This window comes from Arctopsyche grandis, chromosome 13 (assembly GCF_051622035.1).
Source record: "Arctopsyche grandis isolate Sample6627 chromosome 13, ASM5162203v2, whole genome shotgun sequence".
NCBI classification, from domain to species: domain Eukaryota; kingdom Metazoa; phylum Arthropoda; class Insecta; order Trichoptera; family Hydropsychidae; genus Arctopsyche; species Arctopsyche grandis.
The window spans coordinates 16,795,301-16,821,984 of record NC_135367.1 but is presented as its reverse complement, the minus strand read 5'-3'; the positions used below and the strand labels follow the sequence as shown (position 1 = coordinate 16,821,984).

At 33.3% G+C, this 26,684-nt stretch overlaps 1 protein-coding gene across 1 annotated transcript in view; it reads right to left on the bottom strand.

Annotated features, from left to right (window-relative positions):
• The window catches only part of trh (PAS domain-containing protein trachealess), a 236,811-nt gene extending 212,547 nt beyond the window's left edge, over positions 1–24,264 (bottom strand). Inside the window, exon 1 of the mRNA XM_077444969.1 lies at positions 23,922–24,264. Within this exon, the coding sequence (XP_077301095.1) occupies positions 23,922–24,097 (176 nt within the window). The 5' untranslated portion in view covers positions 24,098–24,264. The remainder of the gene's footprint in view (positions 1–23,921) is intronic.
• Positions 24,265–26,684: the final 2,420 nt, after the last annotated feature.

The following is a 26,684-nucleotide window of genomic DNA, read 5'->3' as shown; positions in this document are numbered from 1 at the left end:
CTTTTGTCAATACAACTATTCAAATACATTTGGTAAAAAATATTGTTTTATTATATGTACATATGCACATAGATAGCTGCATGCCTGATAGCATTTCATTAGATGATAAAACAGTAGAAGTAATAAATAATTATTTATATTTAGGTCAAACAACTGACATATCTGGTAGTAAAGAAGAAGAAATAAAGAATCGTATGAAATTAGACGAAGTGCATTTGGACGAATGAATGCGGTTTCACTTTGCAAACGATTGAGCGAAAATTCCCACAACAACGAGTTCGTTTTGAAAATTTTGGTTCGGTCAAAAATGAAAATTTCAATCGATTTTTATAGTTCGATGGTGAAAAATAATCGTAGCCTTATATATTTGACTTTCCACCACCCACTCGTCTAATCAGATTTTAATTGTTTAAACGCCTATAACTTTATCCTTTTCACACTTTATCTTATAAAATTTGCATTATGGGCTCTCATTATCTCGAGATAGATGAGAGTTTCCTAAATAGAAACGAGTGGAAACGTGTTTGAGAGGCCTTTATCCAGCTATGGATGGCGAATGGCTGTATGTATATGTATGATAATGATGATGATGATGTGTCTTTATTTATTAAACAAGATCATATTCCAATGTCCAATGAGATCCCTTGGTAATCCTTCATTATTTCACATTAATCCCTGTTCTATGTACTAACTATTCCTGTAATTCCTTTTTATAAGCATATGTAGATCTTGCCATTCTATTAACAATATTCCCCCACATATTGATCCATTTTGTTGTTCCTTTACTCGCTTATTGAATACACATGAATGATGTATTCAACGCTTTTATTTGTTTTATTTTATTTCAATGTTGTAATTTATTTTTAGAAACTTTTGACATTAATTTTTTTTGTTTTTTTTTTTAAATAATAAATAAATGTATGTACATATGTAAAGACAGTTATTAGAATATATTAAAATGCTTTTATTCTTAAGGGAATATTGACATATTGACAGGGAAATAATTAATAACTGCATTAAATTGGATTTTTTCCCGGATTGCGTTTTTTTCATTATAAATGTTTACACGCGACATTGCTGTATTTATTATTATTATAACAATTCTCTAGTCGAACTCTGAAAATTGATTCCAATCGGGGACATCCCGTGGGCATAAGCAAGTATGACAGTGCCTAAGGGGGCATTTTGAGGGGCTGCAAACCGAAGAATAAAAAATAATTGAAATTGTAAATAATATTACGTTTATGTTTTATTATAAATAATTGGTCAACTCTCAATCTTTGACTGATCTAAGTGAGTTCATCATAATTAATTTCATTAAAACATATTATACATATATGTACATAAAATGTAGTTTATACATATATGCCATATATATAGAAGAGGTATTTCGAACTTCGCCTAGAGACGACAAATAGTCTAAGGGCATTTTTGATTACAATCATAACTTTAAAGAAATTCACATAAAAATATTCGGGAAATTAGTGGATGATTTCCCACAATTTTTTACAAAGATTAAAAATAAACTATAGCGATGAATATTGGTCGACGACATTGAAGAACCAAGAAGAATAAACAGATGTTCAGAAGAATTAGAAGCACCGAATCCACTAGATTCACCATCAGAAGATTTTACAAACGCAATCTATGCAGGAAAATTCAAATTATACGTATTAAATATAGTATTTTTTGCTTATTTTACACGAAGTTACCATTTTTAGATTGACTGATGTTAAAATGTAATATTTAACACAACTGCTATCATAATGCTAATACAGTACATTAAAACTCGACATTTATTTTTAATCATCCAAAACCTAACTACATACATATGTATATGTACAAATAAAATCCAAAAAGGATACAAATAAAATCGGCAATCTTCACCGATCAAATCACCATATGTATGTATAAATGACGGCACAGTAACGGAATCCCCGTGTCAAAATAACCATAAAAATCATCATCGAACACAAAAACAAAAAAAAATCAAAGAAAAACAATAACACGAGAAAAAAAGCGACTTCGAGCATTGGAAATAACCCTATAAATGTGTGTGATTGCATGTGATTACAGGTGTGTTTTGTGTGTGCCGACAGGTGAGGCCGGTAATCAGCGCTCCGTGAGACCATCTCTCGGCGTTATTAATTTCACCATAAGGCACTGACTACGTACAACCGAGAGTGCTGTGGATCAAACCGCCAATCAGGTTGGGATTTGAACCCAACACCTCTGGACCATCACAAAGCCTGTCATTGCGCCGATATCGATTGAGCTGCACAAAGCCACCGCCGCACGACTTTTCCTCTTTCCCAAACCAAACTATCCCTGCTACAACTACTTACATACATACTTACATACACACATACAAACACACACTATAATAAAATAAATAAATATATATAAATAAAATCCGGTACGACGTAGTCACACGACTTTCTCTATACGTAGATACATGTATATATGTATGTATATTAACAACACGACACGACATCGCAACGATGAGGTCCACTTTGCAGATTGATGAGGTAATTATATCGCAAAACAATCAACCATGTGCGCTTTATGTCTTTCTGTCTACGTTTAAAGTCATTTTCCCACGTTGTTAGACGATCGGATAACTTCAATCGTAGAAAAGTTGAACGATTTTCCCTTAAAAATTACGATTTTTCACTTCGTTTATACTAAAATTTCTCTCATCTTGCATTCTCATAATACTAATAATCATCATTACATTCACTGCTAGATGTAGCTTTGCAGTATGATTATTTTCCACGCTCGGCTGCATTCATCCTTCTGAATACACATATACGATATACCCATTTACATACATATGTACATACGAGTATATCTCACGTCCATCTTCCACATAATATTTTAGATAAATTCATAAACAGAATAAAAACTCATCCCTTAATAAATAAAATAATATATTAGAATACATTGAAATATCACAACTGCAATATATTTTGCAAGGCTAATTATATCATAGAAATGTCAGATTGACAGTTATTTTTAAAGCTATTACAAGTGAGAGTACATCGATATGTTAATTAAGACTTAATCTGAAGCCGAAAATGAGCAACTTCGAACGAATTCACAAACACCAAATCTTCCACTGTTTATAGAGCAATTTACATAACAACCACAACAACCGATCATCACAATTATTGAATCCTTCGGACGACAACTGAACCACTCAACAAGCTCTTTAATGGACTCCCATCATACGGACAAAAATAAAAAATTCGGGCATTGAGTCAGTATGTCAATCGTGCTTGTGATCTGTCAAACACACGACATTGCAGTCGAGGGTCAATGCCGTCATCTTAATTGTGACCCCGACCACGTAAGTTCACCGCTCCCTACCAACGAGAGACCTCCTTAATCACCCGAGACCTCGACATGACCCATCATCTCGAGCCAAACGACCCAAGATCAAACCAGAAAAACCGATCTACATCACCGTCATAATGGACTGAACCATCCCTCGAGATTCGGCCACACCTGACCCCGAGAGCTCGCGCATAATCTCCCGTGTCAATATTAAACGTCAACACACATTGAACATACTAAGCGCTCACTATTCGTTTCAAAAACAAATAAACCAGTATGTGACGATCAATGAAAGTTGCCCACTGACTGACTGGTTTCCGTTTCAGCCAGTTTCTCCCCGCGCCGTCATATCAATATTGACACAACGTCATCGTCGTCGTTGTGTTGTTTTATGTTTACATCACAAATTCGACCGGACACGCATTTTTCCTTTGATTGGTGGTATCATCACGCCCCGGTTTGGATATTATCTAATGCACGTTTCCCACACGTATTCCGAGATAAGGTTAGATGGAGTACATCCTCCTTGTGCAAATTTGTGCGTTGTAACGCTAAATTCGTAATGAGATTCCTTATACAGAGCGCTCACCGTAAAAGAACATCTACTAACTTTTCCGTTCCCCACTAAATTCTACACTAGATTTTAGATATAATATATTACACAAAAAGTCTCTATAAACATACATACATAAATGAAAATATATAATATTACTCTTTTTTTAATCCAACCTTAAAACCCTTTCACGATCAAAAAGCTACAGATGTCATCAAAAAGAACAATTTCAAACTACCCCCCCCCCAAGATTTAATTTATTAATTTCCTTGAATGACGTCTATCTTCAGAGCTTTTCATAAAATTAAATCTTTTTTTGTTAAAAAATTTATGATAATTGTCATGGATGATACATTTTCAATTCCATACACAAACAAATACAGTACATTAAAAAAATTATACGGTGTAATTATACAAAATCAAACCAACAAAATAGACTAATAGAATATAATGCTTCGAACAAAGTGGTCACGGGTTCAAATCTCACTGGTTTCTGTTTGTCAGACCTTTGATTTGTGACTCCAGGTCGATCGTTTCCTATCAAAGTTTGCCAATTTATCTGATTTTCATTGAAATGGTTCCAACAAATTGATGATCTTACCCACTTTCTCGCAAATCTCGAGTTCTCAGCAATCTCAAATTTCGCTGATTTGTATAAAATGCTGCTAATTTACAAATTTGACCATAGATGTCTCTGTAGTTGTTAATTGATATGTATTTACTTTGTATAATGCTAATAATACTTGTATCAAATGTACAATGTTTCTGGTTAGGAAGGCACGTTGGGGTTACCCGTTAAGCCTTCCTGGTATAAATAAAAAATAAAATAAATGATAATGATTTTTTTCTAAACAAAATTACCAATCGCCATCCACTATCAACATTTCCTTTTCTATACCCAGCAGCCGCACGTGATTTTAACCAACCAAAACCACCCCGGCGACACGGTGTATACACTTGGCAACATTCCTGTTTTGTAATATGGTATCGAATCTGTTTATGAGTGGAGCGACAGTCTCATCTCCAGGATCGGTGGTCGCCGGGACGCGGAGATAATGGCCTCGGTGGTCTCTACGTTGCGCTGAAAGGCCGAATTAACATTCCTGCGGCCTTATAAACTGCCGTTTAACAAGCTCAAATTGGATTGACGGAATTATGGTCGCATTGTCCAGCTGAGCTATACCTATCTACCGGTAGCCGGCCGTACTCACTACTTGTAGTAAGTGGATACCCGATTCAATTTACCTAGCCGCATCACTCTCGCCGATTCGAAATTAGTACCCACATTGTACACATGTATTATACATTTAAAGCGATTTCAATTTCAAATTACTCGTAGGATTGAATCGAGACTATTGAATTTGTTTACAAATTATTTATAATATATATTTATATCTGTGTAGTGGTTATCGTTCATTCAGTCGTCCAAGAAAATTAATGCAGGTAACATTTTAAATTTCAATTATACATATTTTAGTTAATTATATCGATAAGCACCTGAATTAAAATGAAACAATTAATTTGTATAAGTATTGAAAGAAGTGGAATTTAAGAATATACTCACAAGAAACTATTTTTAGAAACGCAAATATAAGGAAATATATCTGAAACATTTCAATTAGTCAATTAATCAATTTGATTTGTCAATCTGCAACTTTATGGCGATGATTTTGTCAAACAGCAAAAGCTCTAATAACTTTTGGATAGCCAATAATAATAACTCTAACTCTAACGATAGCTCTCGGTAACTTTGAGATAGCCAAGTTGGCAACATTTGTAAAGAACGAAAGATCCCATTATGTAATAAAAACGATTTCTTCAAGATACTGGTGAAAATATTTATTAAGATGTAACCAAAGTAAAATCAGTAATAATTTTGACTAACCAAAATACGTAATTTGAAAACAATTTTCTGCTTTCAAAATGTACCAATATTTTTCCAAAAACCGTTAATGATTAATATACAATATTAAATATACTCCCAGTCCAGTGGCGTGCCGTGGAAATCTCCCGGTTTGTATCGCACAGTCTTACTTACATGTGCGCGAGCAGGATACAAGGGGACTAGGTGACGTCATACCGAGCCCCCTTGTGTCCCTGGCACACCAATGTTCCTTTCTATTCCTGCATATATTCATTCATATTTTTATCCCCTTTTCATATCCTCAAAATAAATATTTTACAAAATACTCTAACCTATGAATTAGCTACTGCAAAAATATGACGCAGCTCAGTTGAAAAATTGACTCGAACCAGTCATTTTCGAAACAGAAAAATAAAATGATTTTATGCAACGTTCCCATTTTATTAGATGTCACACGCTTAAATGCACATTTGCGCTCATCTAGTCGTCAGAACAAATTGTCTTCAACCCACGATTTGCTTTGCTAGATTTTGCATTTATCTCGTGCACCGTCATTGTCGACTAAAATAGCATAATCGCACAATCTATAATAGCACAATCCCAAAATACATACATACATGTATTATATAATAAATAAAAAGAAATAAAAATTGAACATCACGTCGCAGAAAATGCAACCGGTCTACCGGTGAAGATCGTTAGTATTCTGTACCCTTCTTTCAGCTTTAAAATAAAATATCTTGAATGCCGTGTCCATTGAGGAGTATATCACCCTATAAACCAGAAACAGTACCGATACACGTTCTTGCATCGTTCCCGGCTTTTTTTTCAATTTGCTTTTATTTCCCATAAGCATTTTATCCAACATGACCAACAGTAGAATAACTCACATAAAACAAACATTTCCTCATTGAACAATATTGACTTTTGAGTTGAAGACTTTTATTATGGAAGTATCCATAGTAAGTAAGAGTTTATTTAATGAAACACTCATCATTTAAAGTCGGATGCTACATATATAGTGCAAAAGAAGGAGAGGCTAGAAATATAAACAGTCTACTTCATATACATATGTATATCCAGGGTCTACATCACGGCATCGAAAGGTCGAAAGATCGAAAAAGCAAATATCGGAAAGCAAAGATCGAAAATCAAAAGATCTTAAGTCGAAAGATCAAAAAGAATTTATGCATGGTAAACGGTACTATGTATATATAATATATATCTATATATCAGTAGCATGCGGTGAAATTATCTCTTTTTGTCGTACAACCTTGCTTAATGTGCGCGGGCAGGATACGGGAGGAAAGGCCTGTTCCTCCTGTTCCTTTTGTTTCTTTTGTATTCTGCTCGCGCAAATTAAGTGAGGCTGTACGGAGGGGATAGAGAGAATTTCACCACACGCCACTGATATATATACTACCCGCTTTTCATATGTATTCATGGTAAACGAACATTTTCGATTTTTTGACCTTTCGATGCAGTGAAGGTCACCGGTATATCCAATTGTTTCCAAGTCGACAGTTCGTCATCTTGGAGAAGTTGAATAAACCCTTTTAAATTATATATTTTTTATCTCCTATACATACATATGTACATGTGTGTAGCAGTGGCGTGCCGTCATTGGACTAAAGGGACTTGGCTAGTCCCTTTAAAACTTTTACCTAAAGTTTAAAAATATCAACAATTACATTAGATTCAAATCGTTGTCCATATTGATATTGTTCACCCGGATTAAAGAAGTTCATAAACCGGAATAGGCTTTACCTGAGGTAGTATTGGTAGTGGATTTTTATGGTATGGTTGTATATTCTGATGTTTTGTTGTTGAAATAACACATATTATAAGTACAAATATGGCAAGGGACTCGGCTCACGAAACGATTCCTCCAGATCAAATCAGTGCGGAGAGCGCGGAAACAAACAACGAGATCTTGGAATGTTGCATCTAGATTGATTGTTCGACAAATTATTCAGAAGATTAATTTTTAAGATAAACAATATGTTATTAATAAAATTAGGATACTTAGGATATTTCTGTTAGCACAAAAATGAAAAATTATACTCATCAGAGACACATTATAAATATTATAATTAAAAAAATAAATTTTTTGTCCATAACTACATAGTCTCCTGTTTTAACCTTTTCGATAATCTAATCCATTTACTTAACAGTCACGGCATGCCACTGATATGTAGATATGTATGTACATACATACATATGTATTCGTGCATCTATTTCATTTTCAATTTGATGATTTTGATAGACAGCTAATACATACTACATATGTATATCGAAAAGAAATCGAAAATGTATCAAATGGAAAACGTTCACTTTTAAATGCAATCACTTATGTATACTATACATACATATGTATACGAAGTTCTATTCAGATACATGTATATTCAAATTGCAAACCGCAATCTTACTAATGACTTAAAAAAATAATAGATACAGTTTTTTTCCGACTCGATTCAATAGTTTCAAAGCATATCACAAATTAAAATATGACGTCTTAAAAGAGTTCAAAATTTTCACAATATCGAAAACTTGGCAGCACATGTTCTATATAACACAATCATGCAACTTTGTGACCTAACCACTCAAAGTGCACCGTTTATGCAACACAAAGAACCATTACCAAATCAAATCCATCAAACAACTCATACCGGAATTTTCAGCACGATCTCCACGTCAGCGAAATCGAACCTTTTTTGCCCGCCGATTCCAAACGGTGAACGCACAAGCAAAGAGAGGTCCAAACACAATTAGCAATTATCTTGTTAATGGGGTCGGCGGAGATAAATTTCAATCGGTTCAACGTCTTGTACGTACAGAGTCGGATCCCCGTCTCGTTTTGGTCCTTTGCAGCGGAATCGCAGTAGTACCCCCAGTAAGGGACTATTAACGGCTCGTAATTGTCCCACGGTTACAACGCACGCGCCCCTATAAATAAGTCCACTCGGACGATGTCTTTCCACCAGATTTAAGATGGGCTCCACGAGCCTTACATGCGTTGAGCCATTCTACAAATTGAGCTCAATTGACCCACCACCGAATCAGCACGGTCAAAAAATACGCCAAAACTATAAATACTAAAACCTCTTTTATACCAAAATTGCGAGAGTTTAGCCAGAATTTAAATTACGTGACAACAGATTTATGTCTCTAAAAGCAATTTCATTGGCTTGCAAAATTACAAAATCGTTTAAATTAAAATAACTTTTTTCATAACATGCATACATACATATGTATAACACGTATGCAAGTAAGTACATAAAAAATTTTGCTTACGCGTAGTCAATTACTAGTGAAACAAAATCATTCAGCATAAATATTAGGTATTGAGTACGTATACTAATATTGAGTACGTATTTCGACAACATACATGAAAATCAGTCACATGTAAGTACATACATACATACATACTTTTGTTTAATAACAATATGAAGAAACTCATTGATAACAATTAATTTCTTAATCAAAAAATTACACTATTTGTGCATATGTACCTACTTACATATGTAAGACAGGAATAATTATTATGGACTTACATACATATGTACATAACATCATCATCTACAGCCACTCACCATCCACTGCTGGATGAAGGCCTCTCCAGCACGCTTCGATTCGTCTCTGCTTCGCGCAACTCTCATCCATCTCACCCCACACATTTTCCTAATTTCGTCTACCCATCTTCCTTGCGCCCTTCGTTTCACTCTTTTATATTCTTTTGGGTACCATTGCAGCACTTCTTTCGTCCACCTGTCATTTTTCTCGTGATCCGCCCATTGTCATTTCAAACTTTTCACTCTCTACACTATGTACATACATCAACTACCCTTCTCATACTTAATCACCCACGTATTCCGTTTACTATCTCTTCTCGTTATGCCGAGCATACAGCGTTCCATAATTCTTTGGATGCATTGGACTTTGTGTAGCGTCTTAGTTTTCAATCTTTCTTTTTACTATATGATTTTTACTACACATTTATGTATGTATGTATGATAAAGTTCAGTCGACGAATCAATATAAGAGAATACTCAATACAACGATAAAATTCATATACATACATATGAGACTTGAAAAATCAATCAACAAAGGATTGAATAAATCCAATACTCTATTCATATGTCATAAAATATTATACAACTGAGTACACATAATACATACATGGTAAAAAAAAAACACGTAAATATTGCTTTCACCGACCGAAAGCCTCACAATTTCTAATCAAGGCGAATCGATTTCCACAAAAAAAAATCACACTATTAATAAAACGTCTCGAGTCATCCTTTCGTACATAAATCAGCGAGTTATGACGGTTCGCCGTCGTAATGAACGTCTCGCAAGAAAAATGCATAAAAGTCGTAATGCGTCGTATAAATGCGCGCGAGCTCGCGATTCAGCGCGATCGATCATGCTAATTTAATAAATTCGTACACGGCGGTTACTTACGAGCCAAATTAGCTGGAAAAAGAGACACGGCGAATCTGATCTCATCTACTAATTGGAACAAAGCTGCGTGAGCCGCTTATAAACTGCCTGAAGACCAGAAAATAAATACCTGCCAGTTACTTACTCGCCGCGGCCGGGTACACTTCTTTAAATTTTTATTGACGTTCGAACGATAATGGCCGTATTTATTTTCTCAACAATGCGTTAATTAATGCCTACTAATTACTGTCCAGTCTATAATTAAGTATTTTTCAGTACACTCGGATATACATATGTATGTATATTATATATTATACGATCACGCTACCGTAAGCCGGTAAATATAATAAACACATGTTATTTCCGTTCATCGAGTTCAATTAGCGATAGTATTAAATAAATGCTAGTTAAAAAACTTATTTCATCACTCATATAGTAGCTAACATACATTGAAAAATTTATCAGTTTCTGCTTGCAAGTGCATTTATTTTTCATACTATTCAACTGTAGACGAAACCAAAATGATGGGGCTCCGATGTCAAAACTGATTTCATTGATTATGAGTCGTTTTATTTTAATTGTTTGTTAAGACTGACTTTATTCCCGATTTTGTTTTAAAGGGATGCAAGTCCAGTTTGTTATATCCTTTGCTTCATATCTATAATTTATCACTGAAATCTTCTCTGTTCCCTGACTCTTGGAAATGCACCAAAGTCACTCCAATTCACAAAAATGACGATAAATCTTTTATTAATAATTACAGACCAATAGCCATTGTTTCGGCTCCAGCCAAATTATTCGAAATAATTTTGCAGAGATTACTTTATAACCATTGCAGTCGGTTTATCATAGACCAACAGCATGGTTTTCGTTCAGCACGCTCTACGACTACTAATCTTTTGTCTTTCTCAAACTTCATTACTAAATCGCTAGATGCAGGGCATCAAGTTGATGTGATCTATACCGATTTTGCTAAAGCTTTTGATAAGGTTGATCATTCAATACTTATTAAGAAATTGGCCAATTTTGGTCTATCGGATAATCTTACTGATTTTTTTACTTCTTATTTAAGTAATCGTCGTCAGTTTGTTTGTTTTGATGGCCATTTCTCTGAAGTATACCTCACATCTTCTGGCGTGCCCCAAGGCTCTAATTTGGGACCTTTACTGTTTCTAATATATGTGAATGATATTGGCTCGGTACTTTCAGATTCAAATTTTTTACTATATGCTGATGACCTCAAGTTATTCATGAAAATTGATAGTGTTTCTGACTTTGAGGTCCTTTAGAGTAATTTGAACTCTTTATGGTGCTGGGCGACTAATAATCATTTACCTCTTAGCGTTAGTAAATGCAATATTATGTCTTTTTCTCGGTCTTCTAACCCCACCTTATATCAGTATAATCTTGGTGGAACTCCACTGTGTAGAACATTATCCAAAAAAGACCTTGGCGTTACGTTTGAGAGCAGATGGAAGTTTGGTATCCATATTTCCAATATGTGCAATAAAGCTTCAAAGATGCTGGGTTTCGTTTTACGCAATGCTCACATTTTCAATAATTTAAGAGTTTTGCGTCTTCTTTATAACGCATTGGTCCGAAGCATTTTGGAATCTGATGCCATTATATGGAGTCCCAGTGAATTAACTTACTCTCTAAAAATTGAAAGAGTTCAAAGGAAGTTCCTCCGCTATCTACATATATATGAGGGAGTTTGGATACTACCCTCAACTGTTTCCTAGTGCTTTTGTACAAGGTTCTGTTGGCTATAGTTCCCTATCTCATCGGCGGGATATGCATCTTGTGTGTCATTTCTTCAAATTATTAAGAGGTGATATTTACAACCCAACTATATTGGAAGAAATGAAATTTTGGGTTCCATCTCGCCTCATTGATTATCGATTGCGTCCATTGTTCCAAACTATTAAAGCAAGAACTAATGTTCTTGCTTTTTCACCAATCGCTCGAGTCTTACGCTGCTTGAATTTGGTCAGCAATCACATTGATATTTTCAATATTTCACCGGATAATCTATCCGTATTTTTACTGTTTTTTACTTTTAATTCAATTTAAACTATATATATATATGTGTTTTTTTTTTTGTGTATTATTTTCAATTTGTAATTTTTCATTTTTTTTATTTTTTTTTAATTTTTGATTTTTCAATTTATTAATTCTCAATTTTTCAATTTTTAATTTTTATGTACAATTTTTTTAATGTTTTATGTATTGTCTGGCCACAGTGTCATATTGGGGTGACCTGTAAAGACTCTGTGGTATACTTGTATATTAAAATAAATAAATAAATAAATAAATAAAGACAAGAGAATCTTAAGCTTTGTACACACACATACACAAAATAAAAATAAAATATCATCGTATGTTGAGAGATTTCTTAAACACATAAAACGTGGAGCACATAGAAAAAGTTCACAGATTATAAATTCCATATATGTACAACAGCATCTGAAAAAAGTTTATACAGACGTTTTATATTGCAGAAAAATATACATACTTGTAAAATTAATCCACTTTAGACCATCAACAATGTTTTTATATCTATAATTTTTAGGACCTATTTATTCTAAATTCATCATTCATTCAATATAATTAAATATATCTAATACAAAATTTATTACAACAGTTTTCAATCAAGCCTGAAAAATTGTAATTTTTTGACTTCACTACAATGCATTGAGTTTCTTTACATGGATTTTTATCTTCTATTTTATATAACTATCCAATTATATACAAACTGCATTCCCATTTTCACTATTCAAAATAAATTTTATGATAATATAAAAAAAAAAACAAGTCAACGCAATCAAACAAGCTAAAAATGTCTTAAGAATATAATAAATACTGTTAACCACATTATATGTAGATAAACCGGATGACACAGTTGATAACACTTGTTAATCACCATGTTGACGGAGATTTCGCACAAAAATGTATTGTACGAAGAAATGAAATATGTACATACAAATGTACCTCTTTAATTTACTTAAAAAATATGAACCGTTATATTTGAAAGTGGCATAAGTTCACTTCTCTTTATTTCGAGTAATATGTCGCAAAACATTAGATATAATAACATTAGATATAATATTTTGCGTCAAACAATATTTAGAAATGCTGTTGGCCTGTAATAATACATACGTTTATTCTGAATTTTTTTTCGAATTTAATTTCGTAAACGAATTTTTTTTATAAATTCACAAGAATAGTCGAAATATGATTTTTCTAAGTGGAATTTTATTTAATTCTCATATAAAGACAATTTAATATATTATCGCTATTAATTCAATTCACATTCGTGTAAATTACGAGTAAATACTAGAACGAGTTTTTAGCGAACTTTTATATATTATATTATATGCGAACCAGGCAGTATATGTCGGAGTATTTCATCAGGTAAAAGTTGAGTTAATTCAGGACACGGCAATACTAGAGTAGTCGTAAAGAGCAACGAATGACAGGTAGGAGCGGGTCGACAGAGCCTCGCTTCTGAGCCTAGAGGGTCGACCCAGTCGAGAATTCCGACTTTTACCGAATATTTACTTATCATTTATATTATTAAACTGATCACTTATTTAGTAAAATACTGATCATTAATCTTAAATTTTAACTAATCATTTTAGTTATTTTTAACCCACCAAATAATTAGTTCCCATTATTATGTACGATATTACATAAGAACGAATAATGAAGTCAAAGAAAAACCAGCTCAAATGACATGGGTAGAAAATGCGTTGCAAATACAAAACACACCCAACATTGTATTCGACGAGCAGAATTTGTACCGCTCGCTGCCTTTACGAACCCGCGTTCAAAATCGATACTTTGAATCGCCAAAGATAGACAGAACTCAAATAAAGCCTCAAAAGGACAAAGCTTTGTACGTCGTACGATATTTTTCAGCGCAAACTAATTGTGCGATCGTACCCAGAGAGGAGGAGAGCCGCGGTCCGGATCAAAAGCGGCTTTCCCTTACCGAACGCGATTAAACAATTACGCGAATCTATAAATCGAATGGCAATCGTTACGCATTTACTCGCGATTTATACCGTCGATACGCTTCTGGGGTCGTACTCTGAATATACCCGCAGCTTCCTTATCTCCTCTCTCTTGAGGAGAAAAACCAAACGCAGAGACTTCCAAGTGGGTCCTAATTGAGCAGCGCGGGAAATTATTGCGGCTCGGTCCGTTTGTACGGGATCTCCCAATGAATAATAAAACCGCACTTATTACATTTATACACAATGGCGTTTTATGTTATATTATATGTTTAAGCGTATACTTTTATTTATAAAACGCGAAATGAAAGCCGATCGATGCCGAAATTGGCTATCGGGCCGACGAAGATCTCGCATTATTATTTATTTATATTACGCGCGTATACATATTTGCTTGTATCGGGGGCTTGATCTGAATCTTCTTTCGCTTGCGTACGTAAGAAGTACAGGATAGGGTCGTAAGTAATGGCGACATTTACAGCGATAAATTTTGAATTGCTTTACTGTTCTTAGAAATTCGTTTCGCATATAAGGTCGGAGCATTAAATACATTTTCCTCTCCATACGGCAACAAGAACCATTAGAGAAAATTTTTCCATGACTATTTTAATATGAAATATAATAAGAGAAAAGAGTAAATGTATGAAATTAATTACGCCAATTATAGGAGACATTCAATTCATATAACCAGAGCCACCAAGAGAAAATCCGGGCCCTGGTGTAGTATCGTAAATTCGTAACTGTACCCGTTCCGGTTTTATCTTTCTTTTATTACACATACAATAAGTTAGACAATATTATTTATGTTTTCAATGAGTGCAAGTTGTTTATTTCGGGTTTATTAATTAGATGTTTTTGACATAGAAATTCGCTATAATCAAAATTTTTGACTGCCTATAATAAATAAACGCATTATTTGGTACTAAATACCCTACAATGAAGAATTTTTACCAAGACATTTTGTATTATTTTTGTTTAGGTTTTTAAATCTAATGTAATGTAAATCAATTCTGCATAATTTCACTTTTTTAACAAAGTCAATTTTAATGTGAATTTATAGTTAAGTTATTTAAAAAAACATAAAAGGCTTATAACAAATTTTAATAAAATTACTTCATACCCTACCCGATTTCTCTTCGAAATCTGGTAGGGTATGAAATCTCATATAATTATGATATGAAATCTCATATAATTTCGAAAGACTATATGTGTTTGTTTGTTCGTGAAAGTCATTTTAATAAAAAAAAACAAATAAGTATTCAAATAAATTTATATAAAATAAAACTATTCAAATAAATTTAATAAAATGTTTACTTTTAGATTAGTCATGTTTAAGCGGTTTATATTACAAATACCGAGCGAAGCCGGGTAAAACCACTAGTTACATATTAAGAAAATTCCTACAACATTAACTGAAATTGTTAAAAAAAAACAGTCACATACTAGAAAAAATTTAAAAATCATCAACAAAACAAACACTTACGTTGCAAAACGACCAAGCCTGTTTTTACATATCGCGGTATACTGACAGAAAGCATTAAGTCAAAAATGCTTGTTTTGAAAAAATCGTGTTTTTTTTTTCGAAAATCAAAAGGTTTGAAGCTCTCTATTTTGTGACCGAAATCATTATTCATTTTTCGACTTAACAAATTAAAAAAAAAAAATCTAATTCAACAACAAATTTAAAACATAACGTTTTCTGCCAGTATACCAACGATATGTACATATTCAAAACACAGGTTGAATTAAAAAATAAATAAACCAAACCCCGACATAAACACACACATGTACAAAACTTCAATAGGGTGAATGGGATAACACACGAAATCGTTAGATGAACCGTTAATAGCGGAGTCGGGGAAAAAGTGATGCAGGGTTGAAGGAACCCACAAATCAATGCATGATGAATGCTTGGGTCGCGGGGTTTTTGCCCGGCGGGCCCTTATATAGGAGATGGGCCCGTCAGCCCGGGCGGCCCAACTGTCAAAAAACTGTCGCCGGTTCTGTCAGCCGAGCCGCTTGCCACCACCAGCCACTCTCTTCAACCACCGCAACTGTCTTCATTTCAAAATTTGGCCCAATAGTTACATAGATTTGAAAAACAAAAAAAAAACTGATAAAAAGTCTTTTCGTAGGTATACACCTTCGGTCAAAAGTCATGGCGCACCAACACCTTCGCATTTCAATGATATATTACACTATGACAATTATAGAAAATTCTTCGCTTCAAATCAATGATCAACATGCTGTACCTATTATTGTTAAGGTCGAAATTTGTAACAAATAGATATGAAATAAAACATTAATGAATGTGTACAAAACAAAAAATAGATAAATTAAAAATATGTAATAATAATAAATTTTAACTAATTTGACTTATTTGAAATACATAGAATAATTCGTATTATTCACAATTATGTAGTCCTAAAGAAAAAATAATAAACTCTGTTAGCAATCTTACATTTCTCTTTCCTAGGTGAATCTCATCTTATAAGCAGGGCCGACGAGAGTATGGGGGGGGCCGAAGTAAATTTCCAGGGCCCTGACTACTCCTACTACTATTCAATTACAAATTTTAAAAATAACAGCCAATATACATATGTATATGTAATAATGCATTTTTCGCATATTAAAAATATATTTCAAAGATCTTTTTTTTTTAGTTTCTCATAGCCGGAAATTATTTTTCCCAGTGGCCGGAATTTTTCTCTATAGCTCTGCTCATATGTACATACATAATGATAAATCTGCACTAAATTTAAAAACAAATATGAAGCTTCAAAATTAGCAATCGATTGCATCTACTAACCAAATTTAATACGGACAGTAAGAAAATTCCATGATGACACATATGTATTACACAAGTTGAAAAAAATAATAGATAAGTATAATTTCGAGCAAAACTCTTTCAATTGCACACATTTCAATAAGTACTCCCAATCGATACAGACTATACATCTAGACACAATCTATGTATGTATAACATCGACCTCTACGTCGAAATCAAGACATTAACAAAACACAGCAAGCATCAGAGAACCGCGGCGACGAAGACGACGACGACCAAAAAGTGCACGATCTACTAGCAAATTTTAAATTTAGACGCGAGAGTACAAAAAGACGACGAAAACACAAAAAAAGACATACAAATAACATACAATACGTTTCAGCGCATGCTGCGAGAGCGTCCGAATCTCGAATACGACTCGACATTCGCGCAACATTAGTCTTTCGGTTGTCGAACGACAAAAAGGGACGAAAAAATCGACACGGGCAACGCACAGCGACCACTCGTTAGTTGGCACTTTTTGCCGAGACTTGCGTCTGAGAATTTTCCCCCCGGACTCGAAATCGAAATCGACCAGTTTTGACGCATAATAACCGAATCTCGAAAACGTCGACGCGTCGAGATGAGATTCGCCCGTCGCCGAAAAATAAACCTCCCCGGCGCAATTTTTTAATTTATTCCCCGTCGAATGCGTTTTATTCGAGGGCTTTTCATTTCGGTGGCACTCGAGGGACAGTCGAGAATTCCGCGATGTTCGAGATGAATGCATTCGATCGAATGCGTTTTTGTGTATGTGATGCGTCTTCGAATTGCGCAGACTCCGCTTAATGACCGCGCGAGCGCATCAAAAACTGCAGTTCGATCGGACAAAAATGCAACTAACTGTTATGGCAGGGAGTTTAAAAGCGTACCAACTACCATTTAAAATTAAAACTTCACAAAATAATACAAATTACTTATTAATCCAAACCTGAGTATACCATTTGTTATCGGCAGAAAATTATCTATGAATTTATCAGAGATCAGCAACTTGTCTGCCCATATATAAGACAATACACACTTAAAATACAACAGGTTGAATGATCCTAGCTGTGTTCATCGTTTTCTTTCAAGGGCTCAAAATAACTACATATATTATAAATTTCTATTATAATCAAACCAAAACGAAATTTAATTATTTGTCGACATGATATCGAAATATTATTTAAAAAAAAAGGTATCTGATTTGTCTGCAGTCAAATCTCAACGAAGATGGCAACCTAATACTAAGAATGAAAAAAATTAAAGATAATCCATAAAATTGAACATAAAAAAATGAAAGCAAAAGATGTCAAGGTTTGTAATATGTCTTGGAATATCTAATACAATAAAACTTCATTTACAACACAGTGACCAATCAAATATACCTATTTAAAAACGTACTTAAATAGAGAATAAACTTCCAGGAATGTTTTAATGGGTAGAACATGTACCTATACATTAAAAACACACGAAGCAATAATTAAAACCAGAAACATACATCATAGATACATAATGTACTTCTATTATATTATTATATACATATAAACCTATACATACATCCATACAAATGTATAAATGTACATAGCATTACATATCCATTTCACCAGGAGTGTTCAGTTCCCGTTCGACGCTCAGATTGAACGTTAAGTGGATGTTGTCCGGTATGATCTCTTAATTGAACATCATCTTCAGTGATTGATGATGAAATTGATATAAGTCTGGTAGATATGAACCACAGCAGGGGACTACCACATCGTCTAAATTTAAACGCCAACGCCGATTATCCCCCGCAACCGAAATTCACTCAAAACGCATGATTTATCTGTCGATAAGTCTATCTCTATGTATGTGATGCGGAACAAACACGTCAGAAAAAAAATTAATTTCAATAGATGAAAAAAATAAGTACATTATAATACATACATTATACATAAATACATACATATGTACATAGCATAAGCATTCTGAATAGAAATATTGATACAATACGATATTGTTATTGTGGTGTTGTTAATTGGGTATTATAAAACGATGATGATGATACACATGTGATACATGCCCGAGCTAAAATCTACGATATAATAATGACCGGTATCAGATACACGCTTGATTATTGATTCGAGTCGATAAATACCGAATTTACATAGAGGATAGAGTAATTTTCTAGAGTTAATTCACAGTCAGGTATATTTAATCATCTCTTCCGTTTTTTGCCCCGCGGCTTTTTCTCACCTCAAATTTTTTCAATCAATCTCTGAATATAAATCAAAAAAAGTATAATACATGTGTATATGTATGTATGTATGGAAGCAGACAATGTTTCCTCAATACTAAAAATATTATTAAAAATTGTTAATCGAATTAAAAAAAAAACCACCCAAATCAAATTAATCACTTATGCATATAAAAAATATGCATATGCATATAAAAAATACTATAAGAATAATCTCATTTCATTTTAATTGCATACTTTGAAATAAATTCACACAGATCATACGGGAAACACATTTCCCCAAAATCTGCTTAATTGTAAATATACAAAAACTAACTAGTCCAACAAAAATTTTATACAAATATCTACATATACATTGGTATTCTGGTTTATTTCTTGTTGTTTTTCAGTAAAATTTAGCAAAAGATTTGTGTACCTACAATGAACGTGAGAGAATGCGGGGATTTTAGGGATACGCTTGGTTGATTCAAGCTGATATTTGAGTGCAAAACACCAGTCAATAAACCAGGTTTATATTGTACATATGGACTTACAATGTTTCAAATTCATACTGCAGTGAAGCACTTACTGCTTAAATAGACTAGTGCGTAACACTCACAAATAAATTGAAAATTATACATAGGCCCATTACATTTTTGTAGGAAAAAGCGTATACGGATTTGGAAATATTTCAGATATGAATCGTAAAACTTCAAAAAATCACAGATATAGAGGAAAAATGGGAGATTTTTAAATAATTAGTTTACTGTTGATGCTTATCTATAACGATGAAATAATAATCGAAAAAATATGATTTTTTTCCATTAATTGAACTGATATTTTAATTGAACATATTAAAATTAATATAATTTCGTACTTAACTATATTATTCCCACTAATGTGCGTATAGTTTTGATTTTTTCAACATAAAAAATTTGACCCAATTTAAGAATTATAGTTAGCATACAAAATTTATTAATTATTATTTAACGCATGAAACAAATAAATCATTTAAAATACGTACATACATATGTATTTATAAAACAGTAGTATGTACATATAATATGTATTTATATTTCAACGCAAACTATCGTTAAAGCGTTATAAATTATAATTCGTGTTTTTTATAAATGCCAATGCACCCTAGAGTTACAATAATTTTCACCAAAATTAATAAATATTAGAAAGAAAAAAGTCATTGAATTAGAAAATACTAATTATTTTTATGCGAAAAGCAAAAGCATTTAAAAAACAAATAAAATAATTTCAAAAACAATAAAAACACGTCAACCATACATCTTTATGCGCACTCATTTTTTATTCACCTACGTGTACATACATATATACATATTATTATTTCATTATTTTTTAAACTATACTTCAATAAAATCAACATAATGTTGCCAATCTTAGTTATTATTATTATTTTGCTGAATACCATGATTTAATGACGGCCAAATGTAATTCAAATAATTTCATACAAAAATCATTGTAAGCTTATTTATAAATGGATATAATATGATTTAACCCTGTGTACATATAATATGTGTATGCGTATCAAGTAAATGGGGGGCCCCAAGCGCATTTGAAATGTGATGCCTCCACTTCAATAAAAAAAATGCTATCATTATTTTATACCATGCTTTTCAGTACGTGGTTTTTCATTAAGATTTAAAAAAAACCATATTTTTTTATCTATTTACTATACATATGTATGTACTTGAAACACTAACAGGTTTTGGAATACAATCGATACTATTTTAAAATACTATGTAAAATAGATACTAATTTCATTTGTTCATGGCTTACGAACGTATTGTGGAAAATGATAATAATTTGTAAGTTGTAAATTTTGGTAGCAAAGGCCCCTTTAGGGGCCCCCAAGATTCGGGGGTCCCAAACGCGTGCTTATTTTCAATGTATGAAAAACCGCCGCTATTTGTATGTATGTATTAATGTACTATGTATGTACTTTTATATATTTTAGATATATATGTATGTTTTATTTGTTAAAATATTTTCATTTTATGTGTTTTATGTATTCATGCGCTCTTGTATATTTAATTTTTTTAGTCATAGCGTTTAATTGAGAATACCTGCTTTGTCGCTATGAATCATTGTGATAATTATAAAAAAAAATCAATAAAAACCCTATAAATTATTGGGAAAAATGTGTTATATTGAAACAGTATGTTAAGTTGGACATTGAACGCTAAAATGTTACACAAAATCCAATCCACTCAAAAAAGTAAGAAACGCTGTATGATCGTTATTATGAAGAGAGATAGGAAACGGAATACTTGGGTGAGAAGTATGATAAGGGTAGTTGATGTAGTGGAGAGTGAAAAGTTTGAAATGGTGATGGGCGAATCACGCAACTATAAAGGCGAAAACACACAGCGATGCACATGTTTTTTTTTTAGATACTTTTAAACATGCGAAAAAAATGGGCCGTACCTTGAACATATTCATGGAACGCCCAGCACACCCCACCCCAAAATGACCCTCTGGAGTGTTTTCGGTAAAATTGTATCCTTATATTTATTATTGCTTGACAGTGATCGATAACGGTGTATCCCATATTTGAAGAAATGTAGGAGACCAACCACAGCGGGGAGCCATGCACACGACGTGCCATTCTTCCCTGTGTGATTTCGCCCTAAGAATGGACGAAAGGTGGACAAAAGAAGGGCTGCAAATGGTACCCGAGATAATGTGAAAGAGTGAAAGGAAGACTACAAAAAAGATGGGTAGATGAAATTCGAAAAAATGTGTGAAGTGAGATGGATGAAAGTTGTTCAAAACAGACGAATGGAAGTGTGTTGGAGGCTAGAGGTTGTGATCGAGAATGTCGTCTCGAGATTTCTCGAGAAATTTTGATTCTCGTTTCTCGAGAATATTTTATTGTAAAATTTTGAGATTCTCATTTCTCGAGAATATTTTATTATGAAAATTCGAGATTCTCGTATCTCGAGAAATCGTTTATTAGAATCTCGAAAATATCGAGAATATTCTTAATTTATCATTACATGTTTTTGCTCAATAAACTGACTGATTTGTATACTTGTTAACTCGTAAATAATTTTGTGAAGTATTGTAATATGTATAGATGGTCAGTATTTTTATTATTTGTCCGGTAAGTTATTATTCGGTCATCATATAAGTACATATACACATGATACAACGAAATCGCACCATTTTTAAGTTACATATACACATAGGTATACATATGTGCATGTAGGTACTAGTCACTAGTGCGAAATTATTCGGTTATGATATCACTAAAAAGCTAGTGAAAATATATTTTCACTGACAATATGACCCCACTTAACACACATAAAACAAAGATTTTTGATTTATTATTTATTTATTCGAGTATTTGTTCCTTAGATATTAATCAATTTATAGTCAGTATTTTAATATGCATAGATGGTCAGTATTTATATTATTTTTCCGGTCACAAAAACACGGGCAAAGCCGGGTGCAACACTGGGAATTTTATAAAATTCTTTTTTACATATTGTTATTTTTACTATTTTAAATTACTTTTGTGTATTTTTATTTTCTTTTCATGCCTTTTTTCTATTCAATGTTCTATTGTATCTCTCTATATCTTTCTTTCGTCATGTCTTTAATAAAGTTGTAAACCCCTGATATAATATACATACATATGTAGTGCTTGTGTCCTTTTGATTTTTGTATGTTGTCAAGTTTATATGCTAAAAAAATCAATTCACTATATTAAAAAATATATATACTTTCTCGAGAATTCTCGAGAATCTCGAGAAACAATAAAAGGAAATCTCGAGTTCTCGAGATTCAAATATTTCGAGAAAATAAGATTCTCAAATCTCGAGATTCAAATATTCCGAGAAAAGGAGATTCTCGAATCTCGAGAATCAAAAAAAGTCGAGAAATCACAACCTCTATTGGAGGCCTTCATCCAGCAGGGTGTCACGACAAATCACTCACGGACTAAACACTCAATATAAAGCATTGTCAAAAAATTTCAATATAAAGCATTGTCAAAAAAACGAATATGGGTAATGCACTCTGTTGTCGTCACTGGAGATTACAATACCGAAAGTACCGATACCGGTGGTATCGGTATTTGACCGAAAATAAGTTTTTGGTACTACCGGTACTATAAACTAAATAAAAGCTTTTGAAAATCCGCAGATTTATCAAAATAATTGATCTGACTTTTACAAACGATTGCAGTGATCATAATTTACACGTTAATTTGAACTCTATATGATTTGATCAAAAACTATAAACCGTTGAGTGTAAAGTCTGTGAGTGATTTGTCGCGGAACAATCCAGCAGTGGATGGTGAATGGCTGAAAATGATGATGATGATGACGAAAATAAATCACAACCTACAACATACGAAATGATTTGAAAATTTACCGAATTGTATTAATTAATATTAACTACGGAGAAAAACATAATGTATTCAAATTAATTATTTAAAAAATAATCATTTGTTTCAAATTCAAATATTTTCTTCAACCTCCTAGCATTATTTTTCATACAAAAGTATGTCAATTCCATCATAATATAATATATAAATCACAGTGGAATGAAAATAAAAATCAAGTGAAAACAACCTTCATAAATCAGCTGAAGGACACATACATACACACATATAGAAAAATGAAAGCTGCCAAATTGAAAATGCATCTCACCGATAGTAGGGGAAAGGCTGGGGCACGTGCAGATCCATCGGCATGGCAGGGGCGGCATGAGGATGTCCATGTGGATGTCCATAGTCATGTTGCATGACGCCAGGGGCGGCCACGTGGTGGCCCGCGGCCAACACAGCCGCCCATGGGGAGGCTGCGAACCCACCGGGGTGCTCCATGACACAACACTCTCGATAAACACTCACTAAGCACTCATCGCCAAAATGGCCGCGAATCTGTTCATCTCATCACGGAGACCATCGTCAATGATTTTCGATTGCAATTAATTATTCACAACTTCACTAGACCGCGATGCATCGCTGTCGACTTGACGATAGTTCGAGCTCTAACAAATGAATGATTTTATTTTTTATTCAAATTTAAATATGTGCGTTTAATAAGTATGTAAATGAATTTGTGTGTTTATTCTATTGGTAGGTGCGACTAATAAATAATGATAAAAGTGAACGTGCGCGTGTGTTTTATTGAATAAAAATTCCGTTTTGTTGAACATCCATTATTCATCGTTTGTAATTTTGCCCTTCGGATGGATGTGAATCGAATTCAATAAAATATAAATCAATATTCCGCATTGAAATTTATTCAACGATTGAATCGGTATGTAGAGTTAGTTCATTTATTTTGAAAATGTGGTATAAATTTTAATAAAAACGATATAAATTCTTATTACCGCTATACTACGTACTTGCATATATGTATATTTAAAAATCACTTATTTTTATTAAACTTAACTGAAGATAATGAAAAAAACTGCGTAAATTTATTCCGTATTTAATCATTTTATTTTATAAATTGTATATATACCTCAATAAAATTTAAAATGTATGAAATTTCTAAACGTTTTCGTATACATCTACATATACACATTCTTGATGTGAATTAATTTTAAATATTAAATATTAAGTACATCACTTAATTATTATTTGATATATAATCAAATTGATATTATAAAATAGTAAGTGTATGATTAATAGATTCAATTAATTTTATTTGAATAAAAAAATTGCAAAATATTGATGTAGACGCTTTATTTCTACATATTTATTTAGGTATATGAAACAAAACCTAAATTTTTCCGCATTTAAATAGCTGAATTAAATAATTTCCAATTCCTTATCTAATATGGGCGTATAAATATGATTAAAAAGCGTGCAAATCAATTTATTTATAACTAAATCGGAGCGTTATTAATATCAAACCCAAAATTATACCTAAACTGACAAAATATTAGCAATTATTATACAAATCATCAAAACAAAATAAATTACATAATGAAATAATATTACATTATATACATATATGTATGTATAAGCAACGATAATATAAAGTCAATCAAACAGTACCTAAAGTAGTGTTAATACGAATTGAAATTAAACATATTCAAAACACGCATAATAATAACTTTTATTGTCTTTACTCATGTATTTAAAAAAAAAATTGATATTTAAAGCATGTAATATTTATAACAATAGTTATATTAAATCATTTTGATGATTATTCAAATAATAACATCATTGTAAGTATGTTGAATATGTACAAACATTGATTCGTATATTCGTCTTAGTAGGTAAATAAGTACTGTTTACATTAATATATTAATTGGATTTAGATGAAATATTATTTTTGTATTACTTGTAATCACAACACTAATCCCAGAACAATATCAAATATTTATCAAAATCAAAAATCAAGTCTTAAAATATATCGCAAAAATTTATAATATTCATATTGTCGTAAGTCGCTTAAAATTAAATTGCAACTATATATTTATATATAGAAGAACGAAAACATATGTAAGTTATACAAAGATACAAGTGCATAGGTTCTTGCTCACATACATATGTATGTACCTACATCTACACATTAAACGATTCAACATTTGAACAAGACATGAAAACTTTTCGTAACTGAATCAAATCAACCAATTGAAGAAAATAAAAACCGTCTCAACCGACAACAACAATAACCCGCGCATTTCAAAATTCGACAACAAATTGCACAACACCCATAAATTCGACCGCCTCGACCCGAGCACCCCCAAAGAAAGAACAAACACACCAACCTCAAGATGAAACCAAAAACAAATTCAAAACCACTGAATTACAATATCACAACACACACACTCGAACGAAGACACCGGAGCAGCGCGATCTTCTCGCGGAACTGTCACCTTTCGACGTCGGAAACTTGGGCGGTAGTGTCGCCGCAACTTCCGGTCCAATCCCCCTCCCTCACCACCCCTTCCCCCCTGTTTCGAGGATCTTTAGGAGTCGGAGGGACACGTGGGGCGTGTACCGCGATCGGTCACCCGGCGGGCACTGACTGAGCCTCGTTGGAGCACGTGTGCGGACCGAGCCCGCCGACCGGTCATTGAGGCCCCGCTGGACCCGAGACCAGACTCCGGCTCGGCCTCTGTGTCGGTGCCCGGCTCTGCCCGGCTGTGGAGGGGCCCCGTTCGAGAGGTCCTGAATCCCGGGATCCGGGATGCGGGAACGCGGTGAAAGCGGCCGAGCGAGACTGGCCCATGGAAATGTGGTCGCGAGCTTGTGCGTCTCGCTCTCGCTCTCTGTCCCGTGTACGCGTTGGAAAGGGACGGATGTAGATTGTCGGTGTTTCGTGTTGTGAAATAGCCAGCTTAATTAGCTGCGATGTTTTGTTTATATGTCTACCTGTTCGCGTGGATGTATACGTACAAATGTATGGCGAGTGCAGTACAGTATGAAAATGTGCCATTTTATTGAAGAA